Genomic DNA, 14,184 nt, shown 5'->3' on the forward strand with positions numbered 1-14,184 from the left:
TATATAGGGTTGCAAAGGGGCGGAAAGTTAAGCTCGGGAATTTGGGGAATTTTGAAAGAAAAAAAACCTACGCAAATTAAACGCTGAGCAATAAAAACATCATTCAAAATTCTATTTTAAAGATGTTTGGAATGCAGCACACAGTGCATGTTGAATTTCAACCCTCCTGGGGAAAATATATTAGCATGCTGATTGAGGATTGTTCATCTGTTCATCTAGCCTATTTCCATTCATTTATCCATCAATTGTAAAATATTTTTACAGACGATTCCAATTGTTTTGCTAACTATTTATATCTCTGGCATTGCATTAGTGTTTTTTTACAAACTTTTTTCTCATCTTATTCTACAGAACAATGCCACGTGCACTATCTCATGTGTGGAGACATTTCACCCCATCCAATGTAGAAGGAAAGGCTGTGTACATTTGCAAATACTGTGAAGAGACCTATGATAACAATGCCACAACAATGCAGAAGCATATAGTCAAGTGCCCAAAGTTTCCTCAGGGCTCAAATCAGCCTATGACACAACAAAATGTTTATATTTATGTCTGTATATGACAAGGTAAATACAGTGAGTATAAATTACCCACAACATTTCCAGTTTATTCCCGTTAATTCCTGTATATTCCCGTTAATTCCCGTATATTCCTGTATATTCCCGTTAATTCCCACGGAAAGTTTCAAACTTTGATATTCCCGGAATTTTGAAACCCTACTCACACGTTGTCAATGGTGTTTTACTCTCAATCCAGAGATGAACCATGTCAGTCAATCTGGACATGTGCATGTATTTGGCATCACAGTAGTATTGTTTTGTGCATTTTATTAGTATTTAGTCCCTTCGCTACTGAACGGCATGTTTTCAACTGTCCTGTAAGATGTCCTCAAATGCCTCGGTAGGGATTTTTTGTATTGTTTACTTATTCTCTGATCAATTTGAGATGTTGTGCACAGAGAGGCACCGGCTGAGCCGAGTAGAGGAGACGTGAGTGTGTTGTTATCTCCGCAGGCCAGCGCCGTATCTGCAGCTGTCAGGTACGAGGCGGGCGGGAGCGGTCGCTTTCATTCCTCTTTGTGGGACCAGGCGAGGGACACGTGTGCTAAATCACAGCCGTGTGAAGATTTACATATTTAAAAAATTAAATAAAAATCAGGCTTGTTCGCTTGCATGTTTCTCCCGCTGCTCATCGAATGCCTCCATACATCTCTTAATACGGAACTTTAAAGAGTCAGCAAAGCTCTTTTACACTTTCAGCTACATACCTCTATCGTTTAACACACACAAACACACACACACACACACACACACACACACACACACACACACACACACACACACACACACACACACACACACACACACACACACACACACTCCTAAATAAATGCCCCACAATAATAAACAGGCTTACGCTGCAAAAATGTGCATCTTAATAAGCGTATTAATTTTACATTCAGGCTATTCAGTACTTTTTTTTTTCTCGCCGAGGGCCCACTAACCTTCTCGACAAACCGAAAAGAGCAATTTATTTGTGTTTGTGATTTATTGTCCCTGCACATGGCTGCAGTATTACAGGTTCCTGTTTAATGGATATTCTTCTAACACAGCTGCTCAACAGATAATCTTTTCAACAGTGGGTCATCAGCTGTTGAATTTTACTAAATAAATGTGTCCTTGAGTCTGGAAATACAAACTTTGACAACATGTTTTATGTTATTACCCTGAATTACTGGAAAATGTGTGTGTAGGTGTGTGTTTGGAAAGTGTGTTTCAGATACACAGACTATTAGTCTCTACAGGGAAAGGGAAAAGTTAAGTGTGAGACGATGCAAGGAAACAGTAGACCTGTATTCAGCCCTCGATCAGCTATAAGGATGTTAACGCCAAAGAGAGACATGCAGTCATTTCCAATTTAGGGCTGTTGTAAATGCCAATACACCTGTTTTGTAAAGTTCACAGTCATTCTCTGGAAATGCATCCCTGCAAATTAACAAAAACAGGTAAATAGCAGGTTGATAATGAAGTACTATCACTCCACATCTCCCAGGAAATGGCCACTTGGCAGTTTTGTGAATTTTACCTTTAAACCTCGAGTCCACCTTCTTGAATGTTGTGTTCCTGGGGTATAACTATTCAAATTTGTCCTAATGGTGTCGGTCGTTGAGCACAGATAAATAAATTTGTCCTTGAGTCTGGAAATACAAACTTTGAAAACATGTTTTATGTTATTACCATGAATTACTAGAAAATGTGTATTTAGGTGTGTGTTTGGAAACAGGTTTCAGATACACAGGCTATTAGTCTCTACAGGGAAAGGGAAAAGTTAAGTGTGAAAGGATGCAAGGAAACAGTCGACCTGTATCCCGCCCTCGGTCAGCGATAAGGATGTTACCGCCACAGAGAAGCTGTTTTCTTCAGACGTCTCCATTGTGCCGGCGCGCTCTTTGCTTCGGTGTGAAATTGAGTTCTGCATGGTTTAAACTGCTTAGGGCACGTTTTCTACAGTAGACCTCAGATGAAAGGTTTCAAACGAGACAGGCCTGCAGGTCTGTGAGCAGCCCGGGGCTTTTCCTGAGCAGTCAGGCGGAGGAAGCCACCCGGGGACCCTCACGTATGAGAGGGGGGGGGCGCACCTCGCCTTGAGCTGCTGCAGACGGGGGGGGCAAGGAGAAACTCACAGGCCAGTCATCTGCAGGGTTGCATGTGCGTGTGAGGAAAAGGTGGATCCACAGACCTGTGCAGACAGACAGATTTAGGCTTAGAGGCACAATCACACTTATATTTCCTACAATATCTTTTTTTAAATTTATCATTTTTATTTAAGATAGCCAAAAAGCCATCTGAACTTGTTTCAACACGTCCCACAATTGTTTCAGCCCAATTTGTTCATTGGATTTGACCACAGAAGGAACTAATATCCTCTTAAGATAATAAGTAATGATAAGACTGAATGTCTTTATTAAGAAATCCACTAGATAAAGCCTCAGCAGCTCCTGGGGAAAGTTAATTTTTTTTGGTATATGCAATAAAATTGTAATGTTATACAAAGAAATGGAATCAGGCAGACGTGTCAGTGTGTGTCTGAACTCCTCTGTGTGTTTTCTGTTGCTCGACTACAAAGAGAGAAGATAGATTTAGGCATAGAGCCACAATCACACTTATATTTCCTGCAATATCATTTTTTAAATGTATCATTTTTATTAAAGATAGCCAAAAAGCCGTCTGCACTTGTTTAAACACGTCCCACAATTGTTTCAGCCCAATTTGTTCATTGGATTTGACCACAGAAGGAACTAATATCCTCTTAAGATTAGAAGTAATGATAAGACTGAATGTCTTTAATAAGATATCCACTCGATATCCACTCTGGAAAGTACATTTTTTTGGGGTATTTGCCGTAAAATTGTAATGTTTTACAAAGAAATGGAATCACGCAGACGTGTCAGTGTGTGTCTGAACTCCTCTGTGTGTTTTCTGTTGTTCCACTACAAAGAGAGAAGATAGATTTGGAGCTCTGAGTGTTTCTCTCCCACACATCCGCTCCCCCTCTCCATCTCTTATTCTGGCCTAATTGAATTAGTGCCCCGGTTAGCGCTGTGTTCATTAAGCTAATGCTGTGTTGTTTACACAGGACACATGCTGCAATTAAGCCCTCTCTTTTTTCGGGGGGTGTCGAACGTGCACACGTACACTGTCCCGTTGACTCCGAGTGTTTTTTTTTCTCACTGCTTCTTCTGTCCTTTGTCACCTGCAGAGCACCTTCAAGTTCAAGTCCGAGAGCGACATCCACCTGGCCGAGCACCACAAGCAGGTGCTGTACGACAGCAAGCTGGCCAACTCCATCTCCTTCACCTACAACGCCAAGGCCACCGACGCCCAGCTGTGCCTGGAGTCCTCGCCGAGGGAGAACGCCTCCATCTTCGTCCACTCGCCGCACGCCCTCATGCTACAGGTCGGTGCGGCTCTATTCTTCCGAGTGGCCGTTCATCACTGTCCCTACTTCCAGAGCTCTTGAGTCCCCGCCCACATCTCAGCAGTTCACACATGAATGATCATCTGATTAATCCAGCTAGTTCATCACAGGCTGACGTGCACCCCGTGAGAGTTCACACGAGACGCTGGCTGCAGTTGAATCTAAGCCGTCATTAGGGGTGGGGGGGGGGCTCTGCTACACTAATGGTGGTTGCTTGTGTGTCTTCTAACATTTCTTTGTTCAGTGTGAGGAAAGTGCAGCAGCAATTCAAGGCCGTAGTTACTGTAATTCACAATCACAAAGGCAGAAAGTGACTCACAATGTGTTTGGTTATAATATATCGTTATTCTAGTTCCGTGGTTCTGCACAATCATAGTTTTGTGTCGGTTCAGTTCAGTCAAGGCAGCATGAGACAGCCATTGTGAGTATGGAAATGTCTCTTTTTGTTGTCTACATTTTTACGATCCTTTGAAAATGATACGATTCACATATTTCTCTCTCAGATCAGAAACTGCTCTGACATTGAACCACAGCCACGAAAAGGATGCGTTTCTTTCCCAGAGTATTAAAACCTGAATCTGATGAAAATCAGGAGGAAGCTAATGGTCAAGACTTAACGATAAACAACAGAAACAGCATGTTACCCGCTAACAGCTCATTCCTGCCCCCACAGGACGTGAAGGCCATAGTTACCCACTCCATCCACAGTGCCATCCACTCGATAGGAGGCATCCAGGTCCTGTTCCCTCTCTTTGCTCAGCTGGACTACAAGCAGCTCAACGACTGCAGTGTGGACACGTCAGTCTGGTGAGTGATGTAGATGTAGACACTGTTAATTATGTTTTACATTAGAACAATTCACGTCCAAACAGGCAGGATTGTTTGTTTACTGTGCAACATCTACTGCAGCTGATCCTAAAACGGACAGAGAAACTAGTAATGGTAAAGGATATGAAAATAAGCAACATTAGTTAATGAAAAGCTGATGTAGGCCCTGTGTGCACGGACTCTTTTATATGATGGACAAGAACAAGCCACGTGTTTATTACAGAAGTGTTCCCCCCCTTTCATTCTCTGCTGAGGAATTTTATGCATAATGTTGTGTTTCGATGATATTTTGGTACTGATATTGACCCACAAGTCTGAAATAAGATTTGGCTTTGACTTAATGACTTCTTAATGACTTCATTTACTTAATGACATCATCAAAACATGATTCATATCATATCATGATGAATCGTTGGTCAATCAAATAAGCTGTAGGTCGTGTCTCTAATCTTATTGTTTGCAAATGTTAACGCGTGACTACACTATATGACATCATTTTCCATCTACACAGCGAATATGAATCTTACATGTGTGACAGTTGTCGTCAGGCTTTTAAGAAATCGTAGTGTCTTTGAACTTAGATCCTCCAGATGTCTCTGTAGCACGTGAACCTTAATGCAATTACATATCAGGCAGCATGCTCACGTCACGTGCACTGCAGTCAGACTATTTGTCTCAAATTCTCAGGAAGACAACAATTGAAACAACTGCTAAAATAAACTGATGAAATTAAATGGTGGAGAGGAAAGCAAACACAGAGGGGACGTTATCATGTTATCAATCCATCAGAGTAATCCAGGCTGCATTACTGAAATGTGTGTGTGTGTCCTGTGTGTGTCCTGTGTGTGTCCTGTGTGTGTCCTGTGTGTGTCCTGTGTGTGTCCTGTGTGTGTGTGTGTGTGTGTTGCAGTGCCACTCTGCTGGCGTTCCTGGTGGAGCTGTTGAAGAGCTCAGTGGCCATGCAGGAGCAGATGCTGGGAGGGAAGGGCTTCCTGGTGATTGGATACCTGCTTGAGAAGGTCAGTGAGAAGCCAAGGAGGAGTTTATTTACATGTTAAGTTTATTTGTTGTTCATTTGTAGAATAAAGTAAGTAGCCTTGTTTTACTATTCTTATTGAACTACACTCCTTTTTCTATATTGGGTACTGCTTCACATTTTAATTGCCCTTATACTTATCACACATTTTTTGTATATGCGTTTCCTGCAATACTGAAAATGATGTTATTTTAAAAAAAAAAGGTGTGGGAAGAAAAAGACAGTGATCCCATTAATATTCATCACATCCTGCACATGTTGGTTGCTGGTGTAAATTAATTACTTGACAGCTTTGGCAATTTTTCACATAAGGCTCCTAAGGTTATACAGCACAGGCAGGTTGATTGAATGTAACACTGGCTTTACTGTAGCTCGTCAGCATCGCCCGACTTAATTAAATTATAACGAATTACGATTTAATTGAACCCGATGTGTGTTGATCTCCCATAATGTGATCGTCACGTCTCATCCTGCCTGTCCTTTGTCCTCTGTCCAGTCGTCCCGAGTCCACATCACCAGGGCCGTACTGGAACAGTTCCTGTCCTTCGCCAAGTATCTGGATGGTTTACCTCATGGAGCGCCACTCCTCAAACAGCTCTGTGACCATGTCCTGTTCAACGCTGCCATCTGGATACACACCCCTGCCAAGGTCTGTTTATTATATGCTTGTGTGTGTGTGTGTGTGTGTATCAGCAGTGCCTGTGTGTGTTTTCATGACCTTGCTGCTGCGGAAAAAAAAAGAAGGGGTGATGAGGTTCTGAATTAGAGAATAAATTCGGAAAGAAAGCAAACAAGAGAGTTTGAATGAGTAAAATCAAGACGAGCAAGCGGCATAAAAACAAAGAGGGAAGAGCGACTGACATCTTAGTGGTCGTTGCCCTTTACAATAACACAATAAAGGAAGTTGCACAAGCAGGAGCTGGCACGTCATGCGTGGAAAGAACAAAACACACGAGCGGAGAAAACAAAGATAGAAAAGTGACATTCGGAGCGACCGCGGGACAAGATGAGAGGAGATGAGACGTGTGGTTCTTCTTTTCACTCTCACTCTGAACTAGATGTGAGCATTCCTGGCAGCTCCCACAGGACAAATCAGCTTCAGCCTCCTTTATTCCCCAAAAACTCCCTGACTTCCCTGCCTCCTTCCACCTCTGACCACCGGCGCTGGAGTCGAGGTGGAAAGAAGATGCGAGTGAACAGCTGCTGCAGCTCAGGAGAGAAAAGGAAAAGGTGTGTGGTTGTGCACGTCCTCATCATCAGGGCAAGAGTTTAGAAGACGAGCTCTATGACCGGGTCCTGAGTTATAACCATATTTGTATAATGTGTCTTTTAGGCCTCTGAGACACAGCCTATTTCGGTCTTAATCTTAACATTAACCCAATGTGTATCTCCTCGAGGGTCGCCATGTTATTTTATGTTTACCCCACCCACATCCGGAAGTGGCAGAAAGATTTGTATAAGTCAATATTGCAAGTCTTTTACCTGCATTGAGTGCTTGAACAGACAAGGCAATTACAACAGTGTAATAATGAGAACACAACAAACAGAGTAAATGCACTGAGCAGCATCGCAAAAAAAACCCCTTACGTCTGTTTCTCCCTCAGCTTTTTTTTTTTTAGAACTTTATTTAGGAGAAACACAAACATTCCTTGACAACATCACAAATTATATAGACTGATTAGTGAAAAATAATTAAGAAATAAAGAAATAAGTGGACAGTTAAGACATTCCATCGTACCACAGGATTCCCCTCAGTTAGAGAGGTATCCTGCAATAGGTAGCCACCTCCTCACAAAAACATCAGACCTTAATTGTAATTGAGCAGTTAAAGCCTCCATTCCATACACCTCCCTCAGCTTCTGTTTCCACTGTGCCACTGTAGGTGGATTCAACCATTTTATTGTCACCATTTTCCTAGCAGTCATCAAGAGTATATGTAACAAGTGCTCTTGGTCTCTTGTGTACATGCCTTCAGGAGTTAGATCGAAAAGAAACTGACTTGGGGTGAATAGTATATTAATTCCCAAAACTGCATCTATCTCGCTCTTTATGCCCTTCCAGAAAGGAAGCATCATTGGGCAATCCCAAAATATGTGTGAGTGGTCGCCAACCATTCCACATCGTCTCCAGCAGTATATTGCCGCTGGATTATCTGCAAATTTAGAGACCACGGAGGGCGTCTTAAAGAACCTAGTCTTCATCTTCCAATCAAACTCCTTCCACATGTTACTATTGATACCTTTATGACATCCAATGCACATTGTTTCCCACTCCCCATCCTCAATTATAATATTTAACTCCAGCTCCCATTTGTTTTTAATATAAAAAGTGTGTCTCCCTCAGCTTTTTATTATGTTTCCACTTCCCAGGTGTTATCCTCGTCTTCATTATCGGCAGGAACGATCTCGGTCATATTCAGGACTTAATGAAATCACCTGAAGAAATCGTATATCTGAATCTCATCTCTCCCACGTCCTCCCCCGTGCTCACGGAAAATAAAAGGAGCTGCTTTGTCTTTGCCACGCTTGTTTGGTAATAAGCCACAGCTCCGGTGCAGCGGTGCATTCCAAAACTGTTGTGCTGGGATCTGGGATTTTCAAGGGGGTTGTTTCTTTTTTTTTTTACTCGCAGATAAACAAACATGCTCAGTGCGTGAAATGTAACGTGATGAACGCCGGCAGAGTGTTCTCTCCATTCCATAGACTGACATTTCTCTTTTATTGGAGCCACAAACACAAACTTATCCCTGTTTGAGCTGTTTTTTCATTAAGAAATATGTTTAAGTTTCTCAAAAGAATCAGATATTGAGAGCTTAAAGTAAAATACTACATTTTGAAATACATACTTTGACTCCTGCATTAAATTAGTAAAAGTATGACTCAAAAAGTTCACACATCCAAACCATTTACGTTTGTCTGACTCCACCTGGAACCAAATGTCAAAGGGTGAAGTAAATGTTTTATACATCCCATATAATTATATATATTAGAATAAAAAGTACTTCCTGAGGTGTGGAATTCCTTTAGAGATCAGAGGTGTTTTTTTGAATTTCAAATAACGCTTTATTTTTTTTTTTGATGAGGATCTGGAATTAAAGTTCTTATTGTACAGTATAATACATGTATATATTATGAAAAATAAAATCTTAAAAAAAAAAGAGATCTGAGGTTTCTACAGTAATGAACAATATGACATCATCTGCTCTCTGTGTGATTAGAATAATGTGCAGAACAGGTTAAAGTGCTTTTAAAACTAACGTTGGCAGTAACTTTTTTTCAAACCTTGGACCAAACGCGGTGTGGTCCGGCCGAGGCGCTCTGCTAATTCCGTCCGCTTAATACAGACCCACCTCGTTATGGCTGGTCCTCAGCGTCCCGGTCACTGTAATGAGCTCAGAGATTTGTGCCGCAGACTTGAACGATGGAGAGGACTGGTTAGAGAGGGAGGAAGGGGAACAGAAGAGGGGAGAAGCAAATGATCAGTCGGCGAGCGCCCTCCTTAAATGTCAGCGCCGCCTTCCCCCGGAGCTCCTCACATGCTCCACGGCTTCGGGCACAGACACATCAAAAATAACACAAGGCAGGAAAAACAAATGCTGCTTTCACTGGAGCGAACTTTCTTTTCCATTCCTTCGTGGGCTGTCTTTTCACAATAAAACCCGCTTCTGTTTGAACACCACAAACACACAAAGAGTATTTGTCTCTCCCCAGCGAGCGTCTGGCGAGTTGTGGACTTTTGAAAATGGTCTTGTGTGTGTTTGTGTGGATGAAACGGATGTGATGTGTGCACACAGGTCCAGCTGTCCCTCTACACCTACCTGTCATCGGAGTTCATCGGCACCGCCACCATCTACACCACCATCCGCCGGGTGGGCACCGTCCTGCAGCTGATGCACACTCTGAAGTACTACTACTGGGCCATCAACCCGCTGGAGTGCAGTGGAATCAGCCCCAAAGGTCTCGGTAAGTCTACACATGTGCACCGTTTTCACGTAATGAAGAAGGAGAAAGGAAAAACGAGTGGAAACGAGAGGAGAGACCCTTCTACTCTCCTAATGAACACCACTAGATATCAGGGTTCGTACGGTCATGGAAAACCTGGAAAAGTCATGGAATTTTAAAATGTGTTTTTCCAAGCCTGGAAAAGTCATGGAAAAAAATAATCTCCCAAAAGTTTTGGAAAAGTCTTAGAAATTTGCTATATTCATATTTTCATTTCGTTCATTTTAGGGATGGGCATAATTAATAGACGAGCTAGCTCTCAGCGGCTAGCTGCTCTCTCATCGGGGCTGAAGAGTACAGCAGCGCATATTTACAAGTGTAACCATTGAACGGATCCCGTTTAACTGCCACAAGAGTTGTTCATCTTGTAATAAAGATCTTTTTTTATTTTCACTGCATTTTAATATAGCCTATAAATAGTGAATTTTAATTTAATAATTTAAAAATATTAATGATTAATCGAAAATTGATCGTTAATTCTCCCGACAATCGATTAAGACAATTTAATCGAATGCCCATCCCTAGTTCATTTACGCTGAGTTTTAAATAATTCATATGCTTTTAAAGAAATACGCTCAAAATATAGGCAGGCATACTTGGGTTTGTGTCATTTAAGGTATACTGTATGCCTTGGAATTCTCATTGTTAGTTTGAATACTACATTTTGTCACTTTTTCGCGTATACACTGAGATTTCACAAAATGTTCGATCATGGAAATTTGGTTTAAAGTTATTGAAAAGTCATGGAAAAGTCATGGAAATCCATTGGTCAAAATGTGTATGAACCCTGATATATGCACATGTCACACAGAGCATCTACACACAGCTGCTTTTGTTCCATTTTCTTAAATTCACCCACTTTCTTCTCTTCATCTCTTCTTCTCTTCATCTCTTCATCCCCCCCTGAGCCGTCTTTACCGTCTCGTTCCTCTAAACCTCTTTGTGACTCAGCGGTTTTTATTTCTCACAGCAGCCTCTCAAACACTCACAAAGAAGAAAGCACAAGCAGCTCCCGTCACGCCTTCACAAGTCGTAAAAATTATTTTTAACGCTGCATTTATCCGGTGATGTCAGCCTCTAAAAAACGCTGACAAAAAAATCTGAAAGCCTGACAAGCTTGCACGGGGTTGGTCAGGTGTGCAAAGGTGAGAGCGAGCAGGGTTTCAACTCCTCTCTCTCTCTCTCTCTCTCGCTCTCTCTCATTTCAAAAGCATTACTTGCACTTTTTAATGTGAACTGAATGTGACACTTTTGAGTGCATTCCAGGAAAAGATTCTTCAAAAGCGATTATCTCATATTTTTATGGTTATTGCATTTTTGCGTTTGCCGTTTTTTGTTCTGTCTTTGAACTCGGAGGCAGAGTGATGCTGAGGAGCGAAGAGGTTCCTGGTTTGAATCCCAAGGTCGTCCTGTGTGGAGCTGCACATTGTCCCTGTTTGTGCGTGGGTTTCCTGCTGGACGCTAAATTGAATTGTGTTTGTGAGTGTGTATGGTTGTTTGTCTCCTTGTGTCGGTGTTGTGATACACTGGAGGGAGGGTGTGTGTACGTCGGCTCTCGCCCAATGTCAGCTGGGATTGGCTCCAGCTCCCACCCCCCCACGACCTTCAACGGATAAACAATATAGATAATGGCTAGTTGGATGATGGATGTCTTTTGGACTGAAGGTCGAAATCCGGCACAATCCTAGAGTGGAAGAAGGTTCTTGGTTCAAATCTTCGGCTTCCTCCCGCAGTCCAAAGATGTGTGGACTGGGTTTGTTTATCTACGCCTCTCGCCCAATGTCCACTGGGATCGGCTCAAGCAACCCTCAAAGAAGAAGCAGTTTGATATTTATAGTTTACATGTGTTTGGAATGAAGATGGGCTTTTAGGAAACCTATGTTACTCTGTCTTTAGCCTTTATCCTATCTAGAGCTTCTTTTCCTCTTCGATGAAAAGTGCTGCAGAAGCCAGAAAAATAAACTTTGCGTTGAGATATCACACAAATACAAATAAACTTGAAGTGACTCAGCTTGATTTAGGATTTCATTAAGTCAGCAGCTCTCTGGAGCTGGGAGCTGCTGTCTCTCCATTAGTGCGATTCACAGATGCAACTGACCTTCCTAAAACAGACATTACTGCAGAAAGGCTTCTATTGATTAATACATGGAGCGTATGAGCGGTGCATTTTTTAAATATGGACCCTCTTGGCTTTTTTCACATTACGTATTAAGGAGGTCAGGCTCACAAGGATCTTAACTCCACTCAAGCCAAATACCGGTGCTCGTTTTTATACTAATTATGGTATAATTTCTGAATCAATCATCGCATTCCTGCACTTGTTAAAGATTTCCCCCTGATTGCTGTTGGTACAGTGTGTTCAGAACTGAGCTGTGATGTAATGTATTCATTCTTCAGACACAATTTACATACTAAAGCAGCAAATCGTGAGATGCAGTCATTTTTGTGTATCCACTATAGTGGGAAATGTAAGTCACAGGGAAGGTGACTTTGGGTTGTGCTCAAAATGATCAATGGATGTTTTTTAAATTGGAAGAACCATAAGGTTTGTCACCACTTTCAGGAAAGTTCTGATGATTATAATGGATTTGATTTTTATTCAGTTTTAATTCTACAACATAGTTACATGAATCAAACGAGATCGTGAGCCTCGTGATCATGGATCCGAACACAAGCAGTCAGAAACAGAGAGCTTTCAGTTCTACTTCCGACAGGATCCGGCTCAAAATAAGCCCTGATGAGCATTTCGTAAAAAACGCCAAATCCATTCCGGCTTTAGTTTAAAGCTGAAAACGGCTTAATGAAGACCTGGGGTCAATAATCAATAAGACTTGTAATGGCTCTGAAAGGGTTTTAAAAAATCTGCAGAAACCCCTCAGGTGATGTGAGATAATTACAGCTCTGTTAAATCGCATTAAAGTACAGTTAATTTCCACACTGAGGTAATGACAGTAAGGAAAGTGGACATTTACGCTACACACACACACACACACACAGACACACACACATGCATCTAACAACCACTGTAGTTGCTGGGTGCTCATCAGCAAGAAAAAGCAGCTCCTGGTATAGAAGTTGTTTATTTGTATTTTGTGTAACTTTTGGAGAGTTTTCAAATTCCGTTTTTTTTTTACCCTTGTAAATGACTAATGATTGAAATAGTGTTTTGTTCCAGGAGCAGAATGACAAAGCCTTTATATCAGATGACTTTTAAATGTTGAACTGAAATGCGAGCCCATGCTTCCTGATGTGTTTTAAGTCGAGGGGAAAAATAAGAATTGCAGTTATATGACAAATCTTATTCCAAACACAACAAGGTGTCAAATCAGAATTGATGTGTCCGCTGCCTTTGTGACAGAGCAGAAGGATTTGCGTTACCGAAGGCACACACTGTCGCCACACATCAGAGCTCCGGAAAGGTCTCTCACTCTAATCAACCTCGTCGTTCGCCCGGGACCCTCTGCACACGGCGTCGTGCGCATCCCACGTTGCCACGGCAACAGACGGATTTGATTGGCACATCCAAGGGAGTTCTTAGAATTTCTAATCAAGTGGCTGTCTGGCTTTCCTTGCCGTTTGGTGATATTGCGGCTCGGCTGCCGGGATTTGGAACCTTTGGATAACGCTAGCAATTAGCCTCAGACGCTATTAATGGTCCCTCAAATTCAAAGGATGCACCAGTTGTGGTATGGAAATGTGCGTATCAACAATACAGTAAGAGTCTTATAGGCATTGATTTGCATGGCAATAGAAAGATATTTAAATACGCACACTTGGCTTTGTGGATAATAATATGTGAGCGTGTCTCGGCTTGAAGTCATGAGGTTGAATCCCTGTCGCAGATAAACACCATTTCTTAGTGTATTTCTATCCAGCAACTGAATTAAATCTGCTTAGAGACACATAATTCCTCTTCAAGTTGTCCTCATATATTTTGTACAAATAACTCCATTTGATGTTGTTGGTTGAAAAGAAGTCTGTGCTGTACATGATGAAAACACCTCGGGCCCTTTTTGCTCCGGTACAAAGCTGCGTTGCTTTTGAACTCTGCCAAATTATAATGAAACGGAAACACTGATTAAGAAGAAAATGTTTAGGTGCCTGAGTTTAATTTATTTCTTCAGCTAAAGCGTTTTATTCTTCTAACCTCAGTGATACCCTTGTATTGTCAAATAATGGATTTTGCCTAGTTTTAAATTTGAGTGTAAATGTCCTCAAGTGAGCTTAAGCATAATTCATAATAATTCACAATTATTCAAATAGAGTTTTAGATCCAGTCAGAACACACTCACTCTTTTCATACATGCCTTGACTCCCAAGCACATGCAAGAGCATTCAATT

General features: G+C 41.7%; 1 protein-coding gene across 2 annotated transcripts in view; it reads left to right on the plus strand.

The window, feature by feature from the left end:
• LOC133019225 (neurobeachin-like) overlaps positions 1-14,184 on the plus strand; it is a 103,810-nt gene that overhangs the window by 52,844 nt on the left and 36,782 nt on the right. For both annotated transcript variants that reach the window (XM_061085626.1, XM_061085627.1), the window contains exons 9-13: positions 3,760-3,957; positions 4,652-4,785; positions 5,717-5,825; positions 6,339-6,491; positions 9,636-9,804. In XM_061085626.1, the coding sequence (XP_060941609.1) occupies positions 3,760-3,957; positions 4,652-4,785; positions 5,717-5,825; positions 6,339-6,491; positions 9,636-9,804 (763 nt within the window). The remainder of the gene's footprint in view (positions 1-3,759; positions 3,958-4,651; positions 4,786-5,716; positions 5,826-6,338; positions 6,492-9,635; positions 9,805-14,184) is intronic.

This window comes from Limanda limanda, chromosome 14, assembly GCF_963576545.1.
Source record: "Limanda limanda chromosome 14, fLimLim1.1, whole genome shotgun sequence".
NCBI classification, from domain to species: Eukaryota; Metazoa; Chordata; class Actinopteri; order Pleuronectiformes; family Pleuronectidae; genus Limanda; species Limanda limanda.